This window comes from Artibeus jamaicensis, unplaced genomic scaffold, assembly GCF_021234435.1.
Source record: "Artibeus jamaicensis isolate MK-2021 breed Jamaican fruit bat unplaced genomic scaffold, CSHL_Jam_final scaffold_537, whole genome shotgun sequence".
Lineage (NCBI taxonomy): Eukaryota > Metazoa > Chordata > Mammalia > Chiroptera > Phyllostomidae > Artibeus > Artibeus jamaicensis.
Genome location: NW_026522047.1, coordinates 21,637,809 through 21,658,292, shown reverse-complemented (window position 1 = coordinate 21,658,292; position 20,484 = coordinate 21,637,809). Strand labels below are relative to the sequence as shown.

The following is a 20,484-nucleotide window of genomic DNA, read 5'->3' as shown; positions in this document are numbered from 1 at the left end:
ATTCGAAAGGTCTTCCCCCTCCCGCTCTCTTTCACCTAAAAGAAGGTTGGAGGCAGGAAGTTCAAGACCGGGGTGGGGGCTCCATTGTCACCTGAGAGCAGGTTCTTCTGCACCACCGTGTTCTTCTCAGCTTGTGGATTCTTCCTCAAAGTCACTTTTGGCCCCAGATGGCTGCCGGGCTGGTCATCAAAACTGTCTTTCTGGAAGCAGGAAGGAAGAAGGGGCAGGAAGGAAGAAATGGAGTCCCTGGAAACCTGATCTGCTTCACTGATGTCATTGGCTAAAACTTAGAAAGGAGTGCCTCTTGCTTTAAGGAAAAACCAGAAAATGTAGCCTTTTTCAAGAAAAAAAAGGTGCATTGCTGCCTTGGAGAAAAGTCAAAGATTCTCGTACTAAGGATAGTGTATATCAAGTGAGCAATGGCTGGTTCCACCACAGGAAGCAACAACCTCAATGAGGTCATGAGAGAAATGTGAAGTTTCATTAATGTTCCCCCAAGTGTGAGGAATGAGTACCCAGTAACAGATATGGGGAATGTTAAAGTCGCAAGGAATTCCAGTAACCACCTTGTCCGTTTGCTGTATTTTGCTGATGAAGAGACTTGACCCAGAAGAGAGATGGCCAATGTCACGCAACAAATGGGTGGCAGAGCAGGGCCAGAAGCAGATTTCCTGGATGAAGTGATGGGACTACGGTGTGGAGGGGTGTCCATCAGCCCTGTCTGGACATGCTTGAATAAGGGCTGACTTACTGCAACATGATGGTGATTCAAAGGACAGGCTGGCATAGAGCAGACCCCGATCTGCATCCTAGCTGTGTGACCTTGGGCAAGTTACCCAGCTTCCCTGAACCTCAGCTCGTCATCTGTGTGATGGAGTAATGGCACAGAGTAGGTACTCCACAGATGGTTGCCATTATTATATTGCTGTTCTTAGAAAACAGAAAACATTTTTGGAATTACTACTGTATGAACTGGTGAACCAACAAAACATAATGAATGAAATTAGAACAGACAGCTTTCCATCTCAGATGGCTTAGCTGTTTGTTTGCTAAAAGATATAAAGTTGGATAGGCAGCTTCTTCGTATGCCCCAGCTTTCAAGTCTATCACTCCAGCTTCTTGCATTTTCCCGACTAGCCCATGTGCTTCCTTGGACTCATTGTGGCCTGTCCGCCAGACCAGGCCACTCTGTGTGACACCTGGTCCCCTTGTCACCACACCAAGTCCGTGAAGGACTAGCTAGACCATCCCCTGCCATTTTTTAATTCCATTTTTCCTTTCTCACCCTCACATGTCCCCTCTCTCATTAGTTCACTTTCTCTACTTCCTCTCCTCTTTACCAGGTGACATATTTTGATTGTTTGTGTAAAACCGAGCTTAGTGTTGTACAGTAGTTTAAAAAGACAATAGGCAGACTCTGGCCTTGAGTCACTTACAATGTGATGACAAATGGCTGAGTTACAGCATTTTCCAAGACAATCCCTATTTCGAGGTGAGACACAAATAGCTGTTCTGCAATATTTTTCTCCCTTCCCCCTTTATTGCTGACATTTCCCCAACTAGCATTATGTAACCTTTGCTAGTTAGCATAGTTTTGTGTTTTATTAGTAACTGTGGAATTTAAAGGCTGGGAAATAGTTATATTTCTGGCCTTTCTTTCCTGTCTTAAATTTTTTTTTGTCAATTTAATATCAATACTCAAAGTGAAATATCACTAAATTACCAATGAAACATGCAAAATCTGTAAGTTCTATAAGCAAGATTCTCATTAAAATTAATTTATTTTCATTGGGCATAGGCCAGATGCTAGTTTTATTTGGAAATGCAGAGTTTATGTCTGTTGTACAATGTGGCACTGAGGCCAGAACTAGACACCAGCTGAAGAGGAAACAGGACTCAGTATTGGCTGGCTTGGAAAGGTCTCTCTGCAGTAAGAAAACTCTTGCATTTCCTCTCCTGAGGCGCTCTGCTTCTACCACCAACCAGCTAGATAACTTGGGAAAAGTTGCTTTGTAACAGGGTGCAGCCAGGAGAGGGGGCCCAAAAAGGGATTTGGAATGGGGTCCAGAACTCAAGGTGTCCAGGAAATATTAAGGTGTCCTCACCCACCCACCCCCAGGTGTCAGCTGGGGGAAAGGGACAAATGGAGAGGGGCCATTGAGAGTTGTTTTGCATAGCAACAGTTTTGCAGATAACCTCTAGAATGGTCATTTAACATATCTATAACCTTTAACTGATTTCATAGATATGTTACATAGCTGTGGCCATGCTTTGAGCCAGGGAGAAGGGAGTGACTTCCATCCAAGACGTAACTGGGAGGCAACTCCCAGCTCCCATTACAGCACCTGCATGACAGCTTGGAGATGATTGGCCCCACAACATGGGGCCACACCTGCCCAGACTCATGATGGCAGCCCAGTAAACTTGGAATAATACAGGAATGCTGGCAAGTGTAGCCGATTGTAGGAGGAGTTGGAAATGGGGCTGCAAAGGAGGACTGGTGCATGGATGTAAAACCCAGACATGGCAACCATTGAGAGTACCATGCGGCTTTGCCAGAGTGGGGACCTGGTAGAAGTGGACCACGTGGCTCTGGTAGAAGAGGCTCACACAGCTTTAGGGTGCTCCCTTTGGCCTTGTGGCCTGGGAAGCAGGAGAGACTTTGCCTGGAAGAAGGGTGAAAGAACTCTTTGCCAGTAGGCCATGAGAAGGTGCCACATGGCTTTGGAGTAATTAGAGATCCCAACTGGACAGCGACACAGCTGATGGTGCCAGTGGCCTGTAACACAGACGTGTGCTTCTTTTCCTGACATACAGTACCTCAAAATAGGGCAATGGGGAAGGAAGCACTGTGGGCGTCTGTGGGTATCCAAAAAGACTTTGATATTTTAATGGGGACGTTGGGTCACTAATTCAAGTCTGTATAGTTTTAAATAAACCTTTTCACAAATCTCTGGCATTGAGAGATGTCTTTCCTCTGGTGGCAGACAGATGAACCCAGCAGGTGGTCCGGACAGTATCAGTATACCATCCTTGTGGGGGGGGCCCTGTTGTTCTGTAACAGTTTTTGGCATCCCTGGATGGGCCAAATAGTGTCCCTCACCTTGGACCTCTGTCCTGTAACAGCTTCACTTCTCTGGGTCTCAGTTTCACCATCTGTAAAATAAAGACACTAGATTCAACCATCTCCAAGTCAACAGTTTTCACACCAAGTACGTGGGGAAAGCATCTGCGTAGCCTCTTAACAATTAAAAGCCCTGGGTCACCACATGAAAGAGGGTTCGGTCTGGGCGAAGCAGTTTTGATGTGCACCCCAGATCCCTCTCAAACAGGGAGTCTGAGGGCTCCACTCAGACATTCACTGCAAACTCTTAACCAGCTGCAAATGCTGAGTCTTCCTCTGAAGCATATTGCAATTATGTTCTCAAAGAAGGAGGAGAAAGAGGAATAAAAGAATAAAAGAGAACCTTCTTACCCCTGAGAAAAGACATCCGAAGGAAAATGCTGTGGTTCCCAGGGCTGGGCTCTTGGCGCTGCTGACCTCTTCTGCCTGGACCCCGGGTGCTCCCATTTGTACCGCACACTGGGGACGTCTGATTCGAGGCCGCCTCCTGTGTTGCCCAGCTGCTCCCGAGGAATGAGTGCTTTATCGCCTGCAGTGTGGGAGCCCGCCCTCGGCAGCGTCTTCTTCGACCGACTGGGATTTTCAGCTGCCCCTGAGCAGTGCCCGGTGAGGCTGCGGGACTGGATGAGATGCCCACATAAGGGAGCCAGGATGGCCGCTGCTGGGGCCTGGACGAGGAGGGCTTCTTAGTCCCCACCTCTGGGAGACCTCAAACATTTCTGCCTCAGCACCCAGGCGAAATTACCTCCAAAGACCTCTTTCCTCATCATGGATCTGAGGGCGGGAGAGGGAGATCCTTGATGTCCCCTGACCAAGTCTGATTATTGATAATTTAGGTGGGGGAGGCACGTACAATTGGTTTGGCATTTATATCAGGGGCTGCTTAGCACGGTCAACGGCTAAAATTTCCTTTGTGCCAGGCAAGGTCCCAAGTAACTTACCTGCACTAACTCATTTAAACCTCAGAGAGAGTTGTTTGGTGGTACCGATTTCCCAGAAACCGAGGCACAAAGAGGTTAAGGAAGTTGGGGGGGGTTGGGGGGGTTGGGGGGGCGGGGGATGTGTCTAGTGAGCAGTCAGACTCTGCAGCCCAAGTTCTTAACCGCTTGGCCCTAGTGCCTCTTGTATGTTTCGCAGAGGCTCAGCTCCCCCTGGGCTAAGGCTTGCAACCCCGAAGAGCCACCCCTCTTCCAGCCCTCCCACTGGCCTCTTCGTTCCTCAAGGGGAGGGCTGCGCAGAATGGTAGCCAAACGAAGAGGAGTGAGTGCTCTGGAGCAGAAGGGAGCACAGTCAATATTCAGAAAAACCTTGGGAGACCAGAGCGCTGGGCAGGCCCAGAAAACACAGGAAGGGCTCAGCAGGGAAGACCGCCCCTCCTGGGCCCTGCTCACTCCCGGAGAAGCAGGGGCCACCATGAGCCCCCTCCCCCTGCCCCCTAATTTTCAAGATGCAGGTCTAGAGCATTTTCCTTTGTGGGTTGTACTTTTTCCACCCCCAACGAACTATACTCCTCTTATTCCCCAAGTAATTAGATGAAAAAGATAAAACGCCTCATGCATATAAAGTTTCCTCCTGCAGGAGGTGAGTGGAAGGCAGAGAATTGCTTTCACGATGAGTCACTGCCTGGATTTGGAACAAACACACCTACGGAGATACACAGGGTGTAGACTCAGTAAATAACCAGCCAACTGACGCTTCTGAAGCCAGTGACTGCCCCTGATTCGTGTTCCTGATTTCTTTCCTCCTCATCTTTCACTGCTCTGGAGCCGTTGTAAGCAGCAGCCTGCTCACTCTCTCCATTAAAAGACAGAACCCGGCTTTCTCTTCCACCTTCTGAGTCCCCGGAGCCCGGCTCAGTGCAGAGGGGAGAAATGCAGGAAGGGCTAGAGAGGAACATATAAAAAATAAATGAGCCATTCATAAAAATGAATATTATTACCAAAAGGAGCGTCTGCCAACATCGCCACGTATATCTTAACTCAGCTGCTGAGTTCTGTAACAACTCGGAATTAAGTCTGTGCATCATCTTTTTAGTGGTTGCTCAGTTGATTTACCATTAACGTTAAACAACCAATTGGGAAATGAGCGCATCTCTTTGCCATAATGATGATGAGGCTTCGCCTGGTACTATTTTTTTTTTAATCACGTAAGCTTGAAAGTTGGTAAAAATAAAATTAGCAGGGCTTAGTACAGCTCTCCAAAGAAACAGGATATTTGGGTGGGCGTGGGGGAAACAGCTTAACTTAACCAGCTATATAAAGTCGTCTGCACACATTCTAAACACTGACTTCAGTCTCCTCTAACTTAGCATATTTTTCCCCGAGAACTGGAACTGCCAAGAAGTTGTGCCTTTTGCTGTCTGCATGAGCAACTGCAGATGGCTTCTTTTCCTTCACACGGGAAGACATGCATGTCAGATGCCTGTCTTTTGCTCTGGGGCCCACGGTCCCTCTAGGTGACAGTATAAAAGAACCCAGCGAGCCTCACGATGGCAGCACGGTCCCAGAACCGCCTGAACTCCTTATTTCTTGCTGGGCGTTTTGCTGGGTGACGTGAGTCCTTTTGTTCCTTGCTTCTCACGGCTGTGCTTTTGCGCCTCGTGAAAGTGGTGACTCTGAAGGAAAGCAACTGATTCCCACACGAGGCTTGTGGCAATCGGGTCATTCCTTTGCAGCCACACCTTGTGAATCTCTCCAGGCTACAAGCTTGTGTCTGTCCCCTGCGGTTCCGAGAACAATCTGCAGCCAGCGCTGACAGGAAGGGCCATTATGGTCGCTGATGTTCTCACCATCTGGAATGGTTACAGTTGTCAGGATCTGAGATGACTCACTGTGCTGAGCAATCATTTCTCTAATGGCAGCACTAATCAGGAGGGATGAGGCTGTTGCTAAGTGCTGCTGTGTGAAGAAAATACCCGGCCAGATGAAAGCGAGGGCCGTTGATTTGCTTTGGCTCATTGGGAAAGAAAGTGGCTTGGAATGTCATCTTTGGTTCCATCTAATAACAGACCATCCTTCAGGACGGGAGCCGGCACCTTGGGGCAGCCGTCAGAAGCACTGGCTCTTTCTATGGGCAAAGGACCTGCGCAGGGCTCCCTGCCCTTCCCTGTGGCCAGCTGTGCCCTGAGGAGCCTGGACAAGTCTCAGATTGAGGCTTAGCAGTTTAGTGTGGAAAGAGGTAGCACAAACAGCTGTGAACCCTGTGCTCTAGGCAACCCTTCCCTCCAGCGTTTGCCCTGGGGCTATTCTGTGCAAAACCAAAGCTGGCCAAAGGTGCCCCACCCCAGCATTAGTCCCCGGAGGGTCTGACTGCTGAAGGTCTGCGTAACCATCAAGCTCATCGTGAACCCTAACTTTGCCTGCAGAAGGAACCCTGACAGCTCCTTGATTCTAGACTTCCAGCCTCCAGGACTGCCAAAGAATAAATCTCTGTTGTTGGGCCCACTCTTTTTGTGGCAATTCGCTATGGTACCCAGGAAACTAATTCAGTGGGGGACCAGCTGACCTTGCATGTCAGAAGGCAAAAACACCAGACGAGAGCCAAACAGGCTCCCCTGATGATTAAAAGTTTTCATCAGCAGCTCCGTGAGTTGCTGCACCATATACCCTTAGAGTCTGTGCTCCAGGTCCCTGTATTGTAAAACATTTTCATTCCATGCTGGGGTCAGTTCATTAGAATCCACTCCTTCTGTTGCCATCAGGGAGTCAGTCCCAAGTCCAAGCTGAAAGCTCACCCTTGCCCTTTGCCGCGTGGTGGCCAAATCGTCCTTTTCTCTGATCCTCTTCCAGCCTTCTTTTTCTCCTTGGCCTTGCCTTACACAGCTGCTCGCCCATTTCACCAGTGATCCTAAGACTCTGGTAAGGAAATCCAACAGCATCCTTCATCCTAAGACAAAAGCTGACACACATGTAGCCTTCACATATTACCAAATGAACTCATTTATTCCTCACAACCGACCGGTTACTGTCCCCCTTTCACAGACAATGACATTGAGGCCCTGGGAGGCTAACTTGCCCCAGGTCAACAATGAATAAGTGACAGACAGGACTGAGACAGAAGCCCACAAAGTCTGGCTCAGGACTAACTACTTTGCATAACTGTGCGAACTGCCTCCATAGTTGGCAACAGAGGGAAAAGCACCACCAGCCTGGCAGCCAGGTGCCACCCTCTGCTTGCTGGTGCTCACCTTCCCTTTGGGACTCTCCCACCTGAGGCTGGAGCTCCTCCCCCTCATGCTCTGACCCAGGCAAAGACTCACAACTCTAATTCTCCACAGCACAAGCACGACGAGGCTGGCGTTCATGAAGCAATCCTCAACAAGAACTGCGGAGAATGACAATGGGCCACAACGCCCACCTGGCTCCTGGGATGTGCCTCACCTCCTTATCTTGTTCCCAGGCTGTCTCCACAGTGGAGGCTGTCTTGGTCCCTCCCCCCACAGGGAAAGGGCCAGAAAGTTCTGTCTCCTCCAAATGCATGAGGAGACCATGAGGAGAAGGGGTTGCCCTTCCTGTCTGCCTGCTCTGCCCTCCCACTTCCCTATGGAGGTCCAGCCTCCTTCCCTGAGAGTAACCACACACACAGACCCTCCCCCACCAAATGGGGATTTCCTCCCTCCACCCACGTGGATGTGGTCTTCTGCCAAGATCTCAACAAGACCCCTACATCCTAATATAACACACTGAACCTGGTATCACACCCTGTGCTCTGTAGGGCCAGGAGCAAAAGAGGGGAGTGTCCCCTTTTCTCTCTACAATGAAGTGGAGAGTCTCTTATCTCTGTTAGCCATGGACTCATTGCTATAACCATTAAAGAAGTGAACCAGACAAAAGGAACTGAATTTCCTGAGGGGTGTAAGGAATATTTATTTCTTGTTAAGTGTATTCATTGCAACGTGAAAACGCTGTGGCCTCTGTGGACTTGCAATGGTATCTAATTAACTGACCACACTTAGCAATGAACCTGACCATGACACTGAAGTGAAGTTAACACCTGGCTTCCAGGAAGCGGCCCTGGGCCTATGTGCTTTATTTTATCTGTTCCCCGCTGCCAAAAACTGGCGTCTGATTTCCGCCTGTGCCAATGACTCCAGCCGTTAACTCAAGGCTAGGGCGTGGCGTGTTAGAAAATTATTTCAGATGTAGTGACATTTCAGTGCTGCTGGTTGAAGGCTGCGCACACCCAAGAAGTGAAAGCGTGGTTTTGGCTTTGAGGACAGTCTGCCGTGCACTTTCTTAAACCACTGCTCGAGGACAAAGAGAGGTCCGCCCTTCTGCCCCTGTTGAAACCTATTTCTGATTTTGAAGTAAACGCAAGTTTATGTTATGTGCTAAAAACAAAGTTAATCTATTTTTTGAACCACGTCTGATTCAAAACAGCAACTTGCTATTGTGATTATGGTGTTTTAGGGCCAAGTTTTTTCAAAGACAAATACGAGGTTCCCAATGTTATGTTGAAATATTAAACATTAAAAGCTCAAATTTACCAAAGAGTTTAAAGTCTGGGCTACTATGAAAGCAGTTGAGTATAAGGTAGGCTCTGGAAGAATCTAAAAGGATGCTTGGAAAATGAAGGTTATTGATTTTCTGAATTAAGAAGCAAGAAATAAACAATAATTCAACTTATCTTTAAAGATGAAGGGGCAAAAGAGGTTGGTGGATAAGTTTGCAAAAATTCCTCAGCCCCGAAGGGACCCCTTTGAACCCTGTGAAGTGTTCGTTCACATCTGGCCTCTTGGCTGCCCCGGCTAAATGCAAAGCCACGGGTTATTTTTAAATCCTGACCTGAGGTGAGCACTGCAGTGAACCAGACAAGGGCCTCTTCGCTGTTGTTAGCACCTCTTGCTCTTAACTCCCATCCAGCTCATTTCACAGTTTTTGCAGATTTTAAAAAAACCTTCGGGTGGACTGGTTGCTCTAACCACGGACACCACACTCCTGTCCAGTTTCAACAGTGAAGGCAGATGTCTAGTAGTATTCACATCATCCATTCTTATTTGCTTGCTTTCTCTCTCTCTCTTTTGTTTTGTTTTATTGCTAATTAAGTTTCTCATAACCTTCTATCTACTAAGCTAAGAACCAGAAGGTCTGGATTTGAAGCTTTATCCTGCTATTGTGTAGTCATTTGAATGTAGAGTTGTCATTTAGACTCCTTGTTTTCTCATTTGTAATATGGAATTCATGAACCAAAGAATTAAAAAAATTTTTTTATTGTTGTTCAATTACAGTTGTCCCCATTTCACCCCCATTGCTCTCCCTTGCCCTGCACCCTGACCACATTCAATCCTTCCCTACATTGTCCTTGTCCATGGGTCTTTTATACATGTTCCTTAACTTGATCTTTCCTGCATTTTTAATTTGTTGAGAGCTTAGATGCTTTTCAATACAGCAAAATATTTTTTCTCTTTCTCTTTCTCTTTTTTTGCAGATGAAGAAGTTGAAGGTCAGAGAAGTTAAATGAATTGCCAGAAACTACCACCTCACAGGACTGAGAATAAAAATGAGGTAATATGCAAAGGGTATTATAATAATTTATTTAATACTTTGAATTCATAGTTAACCTTTGGCATAATATTGAGGTAGATAAAGCCTGTTTTTCTACCTTCCCTTTCAGCCCCGTACTTACCTCTGAGAACCATTTAAACTTGCAGCCATTGTTTGTGAGGAGGGATGGGTGATCCAGTTGCTGCGTGTCTCCTGTGACTTCTGAAATTCCACCTGGGCACAGCTGTATTTGTATTCCTCAGGAAATTTGCTATATGAAGTGTTGTTAATGAAGAAACTTTTAGAAGTCTGAAGGTTGCATGCTGGCAGCTTCTCAAGCGTGGCCTTTTATTATTTCTACAGAATCTTGAACATAAAGAATTAGTACGTAGTTAAGACAGTGCCTAGAGAAAAATGGACAGTATGTTGGCAGCTTAGAAGACAATTTCTGGGTATAAAAACCATTCTTTGTTCTTCCTTCCTAAAAGCCTGATCATTTGGAAGTCAACCCAGTATGAAACAAAATTAATTTAGAAAATGTATGTGAATGAAATATGATTAATTTTCACATACTTTCATTTCAATGTACTTTGGTTATTTTGGTTCAGAAATGTTGGCCTAATTCTGAAAGCAGACCTAGAACTGCACCTTGGTTCAAGGCCACAAGCAAGAGCCCCAGTGCCAGGGGCTCATGGAAGGCCTTGGACTGACAGCATTAGAATCATTTGGAAACTTCTTTGATATGAAGAATGTTCAGGTCATCACGATAGATATTTTGGTTTTTAACTGAAGTGGAGCTTGTATTATTTTTAATTTTTAGACTTGTCAGTATCTACCAAAGGGATGCATGGGTAATGTGCCCAGGTACTCTTTGCAAAGTATTTGGTTGTTTCAGGTGTAAAGTGGAGATGGTTTACAGCGGAAGTTCAGTGGATGTCAAAATGCCAGCAAGGAACAGTTAGCACACTCAAACGGGGTAGTTCAGAGAAGGATTAATAGAGAGAAGGGTTGCAAAAGCATGGATAGGTTGTAGGAAAACCCACAAGGGATGGTGCAGGACCCCAACTCTCGCAATGGTAGGGAGTCCCTACCACCCTAAGTCCAAAAGGCCAGAAAAAGGAGAGGTTATTGAAATAAAGGAAGGGTAGCCTGATGAAAAAGGCCCCTGACAGAATCTATGGCCTTGAAAGAGGATGTAGCCATTGCACAGCAACGTTATTCACCATAGCCAAAGGTGGACACAAGCCAAATGCCCATCAACAGATGAGTAGATAAAAAAAGTGGTATATACACACAATGGAATATTATTCAGCCTTAAAAAGGAATGAAATTCTGATACATGCTACAACATGAATGAACCTTGAAAACATTTTTTAAAGTGAAATAAGCCAGTCAAAGGACAAATATTATATGATTCCTGTTCTAGGAGGTACTAGAATGGGCAAAATTCATTGATACAGAAAGTAGAATAGAGGATACAGGGGGCTGGCTATGGGGTGAAGTAGCAAAGAGATATTGTTTAGTGGGCATGGAATTTCTGTTTGGGATGATGAAAGTTCTTAAAATAGGTAGTAGCGATGGCGGCACGTTGTACATGTACTTAGCACCACTACACTGTACACCTGAAATGGCTGAAATAGTAAATGTTGTGTTACATATGTATATATGTATGTGTGTGTGTGTATAAAAATCTCAGTTTTTAAAAAATGCAGATAAGAGAAAAAAGGATGCAACCGCCCCCACAGCAGTTCTTGAAGGAGCAGTTTAGGGGATAAAGATCCAACTTCTTTGACCTCCCTGCCTCCGGTGGCAGCCAGAGTCTTGTGGGTTGAGCCTACAAGAATGCACAGAATAAAGGGGCCTGCTGACATGGTTCATGAAGATCGGCCATGTAGGCACAAAGCAGGGTGCCGAAGAGGAGTTTTGAGGAGACAAAGGAAGCTGGACAGTGTGGGTCCCATCATTCAATTACCTGTTCTCCAGAGGAAGCATCGAACCCATGACTAGACCACCAAGAAAAAAAGTGCTGGCATGAGAAAAGCTGGCAGCAGGTGTTTTTCCTTTCCAGAAACAGCCGTGCACAGCCAGTAAACACCTCGGTGCATTTTCCAGGCAACCTAGAAAATCTTTGTTGAAATGCTGTGATGTTCATTTATATCTTTTGATCTAGAAATCCCACTTCTAGGAATCTACGTTAAGGAAATATTGAGAAATGTCGACCCAAAATCACATCCAAGGAGATTCACTGAACCATTCTTCGTTATCACAGGAAAAAAAGCAGCTAAATGTGCAGCTGCATAATGCATTGAGTGAGAAAGCAAGCTGCAAACTGAATGTACGGTGTGATGCCAATTGTGCAAGAGGCTGCAGAGCATGCTAAAACATTAGCATGCGTACTTGTGAAAGATTGAATTACAAATGATTTTTTCAGCATTTTTGTATTGAACATGATTTACTTTGCTAGTCCAGAAAAAACAATATATGTTGTTTTTTAAAACCTCATGTCTGCCTTCCATGATGAATACCCCCCACATAGAGACCTGCAGAATCTTCTCTGTCGTCCTACATAAAAGGCATCGATTACCTGCTGGCTGCCATTAATTTGAAAGGAAGTGGGGTGGAGGGCGGGGCCACCTCCTCTGAAATAGTGTGTGGGGCTGAGGGTGCAGCTTCCTTTGAAGGAATATTGCTAAACGATGAAATTCTATCTCCTGCAAGAAATTTTTTTTCTGCTGGCTGTGCAAACGTCAGGCAGGAGCCTGCCCTTGGAGAGGTGGCTGCATTGCTATGCATTTGTAAAATCAGCAGAGCCTGTGCATGAACGGTCACAGTGGCTGGTTTTACAAGCTACTCACGACAGGCATCTGCACATAGGAAACCATAGCTCCGAGTAGATTTAACCCATTGTGATCTCTTCTTATTTGGTGTTTTGCCGTTTTGAAAGGGGACTATTTTACCCAAGAGGAAAAATGCTCTTTGTGTAAAATGAGTTCATAGACATATGAAAGGGCAATATATTAACCTAAACTTGGCACAGTCTGGCCTACCCTTGACACCTCGTTTAACGGCTCCTCACCCTTGCACCACTTACACCCTGGGGCAGCCAGCGACCTGCTCATCAGCAATACCAGGTGTGTGCAGGAAGGTGCGTTTCCAGAAGGAACTGAGTTTTGCTTGGGAACAACGGCTTTGGAAGGCCTGCTCCTTGGATGTTTACCCAGGACTTCAGGAGTGCACCCCACCCCCAGGAAAAGGGACATGTCCTCAGGTCAGAGACTCTGCTGGGTCTGCTCAGTGCTGGGCCTCTGCACTTAAGACTATCTGTTAGTGACAAGAGCTGAGCCAGAATTTGGTGACACAGAGGCACCTGTCTGCTACTGGCTGGACATCATGTCCTTGCATAAAGTCAGCAGATGGCATGAGTTTTTAACCCACACAGGGTGTGATTCCTTCAAACTGAAACTTGGTGAAGTCTCCAAACTTCTCATCCCTCTGGCCTTTCTCCCAGTTGACTTTACTCTGCACATTGTCTGCTGGAGTTGTGAGGGTTTTTTAAAAATATTTTATTTATTTATCTTTAGAGGGAAAAGGAAGGAGAGAGGGAGAGAACATCACTGTATGGTTGCCTCTTGTGGGCCCCCAGCTGGGAACTGGCCTGCAACCCAGGCATGTGTCCTGACTGGGAATGGAACCGTGATCCTTTGGTTTGCAGGCCCATCCTCAATCTACTGAGCTACACCAGCCAGGGCGAGTTGTGAGGTTTAAACCAGGGAATTAATTTTGCCATTTGTGAAATCAGTAAAACATTACAAAATGGGATGAGAGGGCTTTACGTTCTTTTAAAAAGAATGCAAATATGAAGGAAGTCATATTGAGAGAAGTCATTCTTCACCAATTAGGTTGGCACAACAAAACAACTTGCGAAGCCTTTCAACACACTGCTTGGGTCACATCCCAAACGAGCCTGACCTAATAGGTCTTGGGTGGGGACTGCACATCTGTGTATTGAGACCGCTCCACTTAAGAGCAATTGCATAAAACAAGACAATTCTAATGGCATTTATTGTTAGCAAGTACAATTTTTCTTTTGTACAAAGGTACATTCAGACAAGAAGATGTTTGCCCACTGTGTATTCTGGTCCCAGACTACTGACTTGCGATTTGAGTGAGATCGAGGAAGTTAGCCACCCTAACATAAAGCAGAAGGATTATCCTCCTGCACTGGTACTGCCTTTCATTACCGAGTGGCTCACCTTCCTCACAATTTCCCAAGTGATGCCTGAGAGCTCCCTGGTCTCAAGCCAGACTAAGAGGGAATGCACATTTCCTAATGATTAATATGGCATTATTTCTAGAGAGAAGTCAAACGTGAACATATACAACTTGGCCAAGTACAAAAGATGAAGGCAGGCATATCTGAAGATGTCCAAAGATGCAGAACATAGTATTATAGTTTGTGTTTGACTCTAAATATGATACACCCATTCACTTAGAAAAAGATGGATAGTTTTTAATCAGTATGGGCCCCAAACTTAATTCTTTCTTTTTTTTCTTTAAACCTGATATAAATGCATCACACTGTTGAAGTTATCAAAACAGGTATCAGACAAGACCAGAAGAGGAGGCAAAGCTGCCTAGGATTTTTTATGTGTGGGATCAGAGTCCTTAAAAAAGTTGTTAAAACTACCATGCCAGGTAATCAGCCTTCAGTTTACACAAAGGAAAGTGTTGCAATCAAAGAATCATTTCTTTATTAGCTTAAAAATACAGAGTGGTAATTGTGTGTTACTATTACTTCATGACCAATCATTCCATCAGTCTGGTTTGGGCCCTCAGAAAAGGTCGGCAGAGCGCCTGCTGCACAGGAAAGGACACAGATTCCCTTTCCAGGAAGGACACAGATTCTTTTTCAAGCAGCCATGCTTTCAAAAACAATGATGCTTTGTGGGCTCTCTGCAAATACAAAGTGATCCATACAGAAGAACTTGGGGATGGATTTATGCTCCCAGAAAAAAAGATATTACCAACTTGACTGAACCCTTTAAAGTTTCTCAGATGGTTTAGGATTTCCGTCCCCCAGCTTATGAAGGATAAGTTAGAACAAACTCCCAACACTATTTGGGATGAACTCCTAGTCAGAGCCTCACAGGAAATTTCCTTGAAGATGGAACTCAGGTGAATCCGCGAGCAGAGCTCCTGGGTGGCCCTGATGGTCAGGACCGAGCGTGCTCCTTTTACCTGGGAGTTCATGTTGAAAGCTTTGCAGCATCTGCCCTAGATCTTTCCACAGAAAGGGTTGCTAAGCAGGAGCTGAATGATCACATCATTCACACTTGAACTCAATGCGATGAGCACATTTGTTTGTCCTCATTAAGTGCAGCGTAGCAGGCGCTAACTGACATGCAGAGGCAGCGTGCTGGGGCAGGGCCAGGGAGCCAGGAGCTGGTCAGGAGAGCTGGGCTCTGCCTGCAGTCTGCCTGTGACAAGCTCTGCTGCTTCTCTGAGGTCTTGGGTAACTCATCAATGAGAAGAGACGTTTAAGTAGAGGTTTCCCAGAAGCCCATGGGGTTCCAGGAAATGCACGGCCACCTGAGGAGTCCAGAGGAAGTCTAAACTAGCAGGAGGCTTACAGGCCCTTGTCCCCATTTCAAAGCGGGCATCTCTGATTGGATCCTTTATATGCATATAAATGCATGTTAAGTGAGGCTGATTTTAAAGGTGTGAAAACCACAGAACTAGTTAACCTTCACATAACAAGGCAAAGTGAGAGCCTGATACCTTTCTTCATGGTTGCGCATGATGGTGCGTAGCAGTGTGGACTCGGGTGCCAGCTTGCCCGAGCTCAGCCTTCCTCTCTTCTCTGGCTAGAGTTGCGTGACCTTGGGCCAGTTTCTGAACTTCTCTCTGCCTCAGTTTCCTCACCTGTAACATGTGTGTAGTGACAGTACTTGCCTCCTAGAGAGGATTAGATGAGGTAATGTAGACGAAGCCCTCAGAACAGCGCCAGCCGCATGAACAAGTGTTTCTTATTATTATCGGCGCCAGGGAGCAGCAAGCTTCTGGGCCAGCGTCGTCAATAAAGCCACAAGAGGAAACTCGGAAGAGCTCCCTCATTGACTAGAAAGGTACTTGGGGAGCATAACTGGACTGGTTGAAAGTACCTTCTTATACGGTATTGTTGGCTTCTGATTCACATTTGGGAAGAAAAGCAGAACAGAAGGTGATAAATTCCTTTAGGGCAGAGCTTGGCAGGGAAGGCAGATGCGACTGTAAAGTTATTGGCGAATGTGGGGCGGAATTCCTGGGCCGAGGCCGGCCGGCGGCTGCAGCATGTTCTCCCGCTCCTGCTCGGGTTTACGGTGACTAACTCATTAGGGATTCTGAAAGGCCTTTCTTGGGTGGCTGCCGGTCCTGTTTTTGCCCAGACAGGGATGATGTCAGCATGTAGTTTATGGAGTTCTGCAATCCTCGGGAGGATTCCAGGAGCTTATAGAGCGTCTCCAGGCTGCTGGCCGGCACAGTGAAAACTGAACCCCACTTGGATCCTGTGTACCCCAACTTGCTTATCTTTGTCATGATTTGTGTCGTTCTCTGTACAAGCACTGGGGCATGAGAAGTAACCTCCTGAGTTCCTTACATCAGACTCATTTTTCTAGCCCTGCCGGCTCGAGTCGCTGAGAATCTGGTTCCATTTCTGAGCCCCTTCTCTAACTCACAAAGGGCGTGGAATGAGATACATCAGGTATATGCCTCATGGAAGAAGCAGAATTTGAGATTGTAAAATTATCATTTTATTGCCACTGAGAAAGAAACAAATACCTGCTAATTCAACTTTAACACAAGCTTTTAAAAAAATCTGTTTGAAAATGCTCCTTTAGATTGTGACACAGATTTTTGAAGATCACATATCACTCTTGTGAATACATGAAGAGAAAACTGTCTGATTAGAGGGTTCTTAAAATGCTTTTGCATGCAGAGTCTGAGTCTTCTGAATCTCTTTTTAACCCTTGGTCAACAATATCTATGTTTCTTCTCGTAATATCACCTTTGGCACCACCGGAAGCAGTGGGCATGTAGAATGTCAGTGTCAAATCATAGCATAGATTTCTGAGGACATTGTAAATGGCCTGGAGACTCAGCACAGGCAGTTTCAACCAGGCACTCGCCTCAGCTGAAGTGCCCTATGAGCAGCTATGTAGGTGTGTGCTTGTGCCACCAGTGACAACTCCTTTGTGACTGCCACCAACCAGGTTGGCGGTGACTATAAAATCCATCCCAATTGAAGGAACATTTAAATGTGGAAAAATGTGCACCTTAGAATCCACAGAATTGATAATAAGAGGATGAATTTAATTCTCTGTATACTTTTCAAGGGTTATTAAAAAAAAAAACCTCCCTAGTCCTATTAGCGAGAAGGTACATAGCAAACTTTTGGCCTTTACCAAGAACTTGATCATTCTTCCCATCAAGGTGGGCTGCCTTCAGCAGATGCTAGAGGGGCCAGCCAGCCTTGGGAGAAGACAACTGCTCCATGATGCATTTTACGTTTGCCCAAAGTGTCCTCTCCTTAAATAAGAGTCATTTATTTGTATGATAGAATTGTTATTCTTTGGGAAAATACAAATACCCTGAAAAAGGTCACTCAGTGTTCTTCCTGCCTGATTAATGGTTTCTCCCATCGAGAGTGAATTTTGCAAGAGATTTATTTAACGGAGCCAACCTTTTAAAAAGAACAATCTCTGAATGTTTCAACAGCATGAAGCTTAGATCACAAAAGACCACATATTATATGATTTCATTTACATAACTGTCCACAGTAGGCAAATCTACAGAAACAAAAAGTAGATGAGCAGTTCTCAGGAGCGTAGGGGCGCTGGGATAATGGGAGTGACTGGGATAGTGGGAGTTAATGGGTGCAGGGTTTGCTTTCGGAGAGACAAAACTGTTCTAAAATTAGGTTGTGGTGATGGTTGCACAACCCTGGGAGTGTACTAAAAACACTGAGTTGTACACTGGGCGAATTGTATAGCATGTGGATTCTAGCTCAACAAAGTCACAGAATGTGTTACGCGTGTACTAAATGACCTAAACGGAAGGTCTTTGACACTTATTCCAGTAAGCAATTCAACAGACTCAACAACACTGAAAGCTAGGGGTTGTGGCAAGGAAGAGTTGATTCCTCCTTCGAGGACCCCACACTCAAGGAGGAGCAGGAGAGAGAGATGTACACAGAAATAACTCTGGAGGACAGAGGAAATACATTTCGAGAGGCTTTTAGGATGTTTCTTAGTGAACTTAGGATTTGACTTGTCCTCAAAGGCATTGGGCTTTACTGGGCAGGTGTGGGGGAGGGAGAGGGGACATGAATGGGGCAGAAAATGGCTCAGATCCTCTGCAAGCTGAGAGAGGCTTTCTTGGGAAGAGGCCCTAGCCCGGGTGAGCTTGTGGGTCTGAACCACTGAGAGCTTTTCAAGGCAGAGTTTAGGAATTAATGGGCCATGGAGAATGAAGGCAGGTAGAAAGTCAAGCAGGAAGAAGTTCTGGGCCCTGGCTGGTGTAGCTCAGCAGATTGAGTGTAGGCCGTGAACCAAGGGGTTACCAGTTCAATTCCCAGTTGGGGCACATGCCTGGGTTGCAGGCCAGGTCCCCAGTGGGGGACACATGAGAGGCAACCATGCATTGATGTTTCTCTCCCTCCTTTCCCCTCTCAAAAATAAATAAATAAATAAAATCTGAAGAAGAAGAAGTAGTAGTAGTAGTAGTTTTGGGTCTGAGGGGGAGAATGTTGTTAGCAGAACAAGATCCTGGAAGGAACTTGAGCTCAAAAGACTTGAGCAGGGTCACTCAGCTAGCTGCTGGCACAGATCATGAACTCAAATCCAGATTTCCTAACTCACAGTTCATTCATCACTCCCCACAATGAATGTCATAATGCACCACATCATTCCTAGTGATGGCGGCATAGTAGATGAACACAGGCTTCGAGAGGAGGAAAGACAAAAATGAAAGAGATGGTCAAGTAAGAACCCACTATTCATCCTTTTCCCTTATTTCTCCAACCTCTCACCTCAGGATTAGAAATGCCTGCCTTCCATTAACATCCATTCCTGCAAGTATAGCATTAAACCCACTTCCGTGGGAATGAACTTGCTCACACTCTTGTCCTTAAGGAGCACTGCGGACCTGGTCTGCCCACACTGGGACCTTGGCTGCAAATAACAACCACATCCGTGGAGGGCAGCCTGTCAGGGCCTCTTCCTTTTCTTTCCCTTGGTAAGTAATCCCCACCAGGCTCAGGCTGCTCCTCATCCCTGCTTGTTGTCATCAAAATGGTGATTTCTTTGCAGCAAAGCTTCTCATTAATGTTCTTTCTCCACTTGCAGTTGCCCAAAGTGCTCCTTTGCATCAGCCGTGTTGCTGCCGTGGGCCGGGACTATGTGTGGAGCCCCGGCAAGTGTTTCCTCCGTCAGTGCACATGCTCAGGGGCCCGCGGTGGCCACCTGTTACCCAGAAAAGCCTCCTTCCCCCTGCCTTTTCAGTTAATTTTTGCTCTGTATGGAGCTGTTCCTGTAAACTCTCAGAGAGGATGTTTATAACTCTTAGTTTTAATGCTGTTTTAAAAATTCTCCTATCCTGCCTAGAGGTCGACGGCTGATATAAACACCATGGTTTTTTGCTGTTCAGCCTTCTCCATGGAGGTTCTGCTCAGCTTCCCTTCTCAATCTGGGCATCTGGCTCCCTGGGCTGGTAACCTGGCACAGGTGTCATGGCTGCCGTGGGGTTATTGCGTCTAAAGGACGAGCTGGGGGGCTCTGGGAAGGCCTGCGTGGCCTCTCAGCTCAGCGCTCCGTTGTCCTGATTTTGCACCTGAACAATTTCCTTTCCTGATTAATTGATACAGGCTAATATAATGCTATAACCAAAGAAACAGAACTCATGCCAACAATAAATATTTCTGTCCAATTTTACCATCGTGGTGGATAACAATGATTTATACTCATTTTTATAGGTAAACATAAACAAAAGAATAGTATAAAATTAACTTGCTGTCTAGTTCCATAATATTCCTCACTGAAGACTGCTTTTCTTCAAAGTTTTTGAACACACTGGCTGATTCAGACTATGTGATATTTTAAACTGCTTACCAAACTAACAAATGGAAGGAATCCAAACCAGATGTTTTTTAAATGCCTTTTTTGTAAACCAGGAAAGGATCCTGAACTCTGAGGGAATCCCAGATGTTCGGATGTTTCATCTGAACCAGTTCCATGATGATAAAACCCTCTGGTCATTCATTTTGTCAGACCACATGACTTCTTTTTTAAAGGAAGATTTTATTTATTTCTTTTTAGAGAGAGGAGAAGGGAGAGAGATAGAGAGGGAAGGAAACATCAATCAGTTGCCTCTTGCACACCCCTAACAGGGAACCTGACCAGTAACCAGGCATGTGCCCCGGCTGGGAATGGTACCGGTGACCTTCTGGTTTGAATACACTCAGTTCACTGAGCCACACCAGTCAGGGCAATATGACTTCTTTATTATAACCAGTAACTGAAAAAGAACAACCTTGGGTAACACCAGTGTTGACATTATTCTTCTCATAAACACCAGGAAGAAAAATTCTGAATTCTTAAGACTAACCATGCCCTGTGATTACTTCCATCAGCATCTTCAATCTTCAGATAAACATCCCCAACAAATTCGCAGGTTAGCACCTCTCTTTCCCTGTAGACCAGTTTCCGGAGGGCACTATTACTTACAATTATTTTATTGGCTTATAATATCAAATGATTATAAGCCTGAAAACTTCAAAGCAATGAAAATGGCTTTTTAAAAATTTTTGGAAGTTTAAACACTTCCCCTTTTAAAACGCAATTC

At 45.6% G+C, this 20,484-nt stretch overlaps 1 protein-coding gene across 1 annotated transcript; it reads right to left on the bottom strand.

The window, feature by feature from the left end:
• LOC128626332 (uncharacterized) lies at positions 1-7,008 on the bottom strand. The gene is made up of 4 exons (XM_053658299.1): positions 6,858-7,008; positions 3,476-3,823; positions 3,104-3,156; positions 1-200 (listed from the first exon to the last, which is right to left on the bottom strand). The coding sequence occupies exons 1-4, from the start codon at positions 7,006-7,008 to the stop codon at positions 36-38; spliced, it is 717 nt and encodes a 238-aa protein (XP_053514274.1). The 3' UTR covers positions 1-35.
• Positions 7,009-20,484: the final 13,476 nt, after the last annotated feature.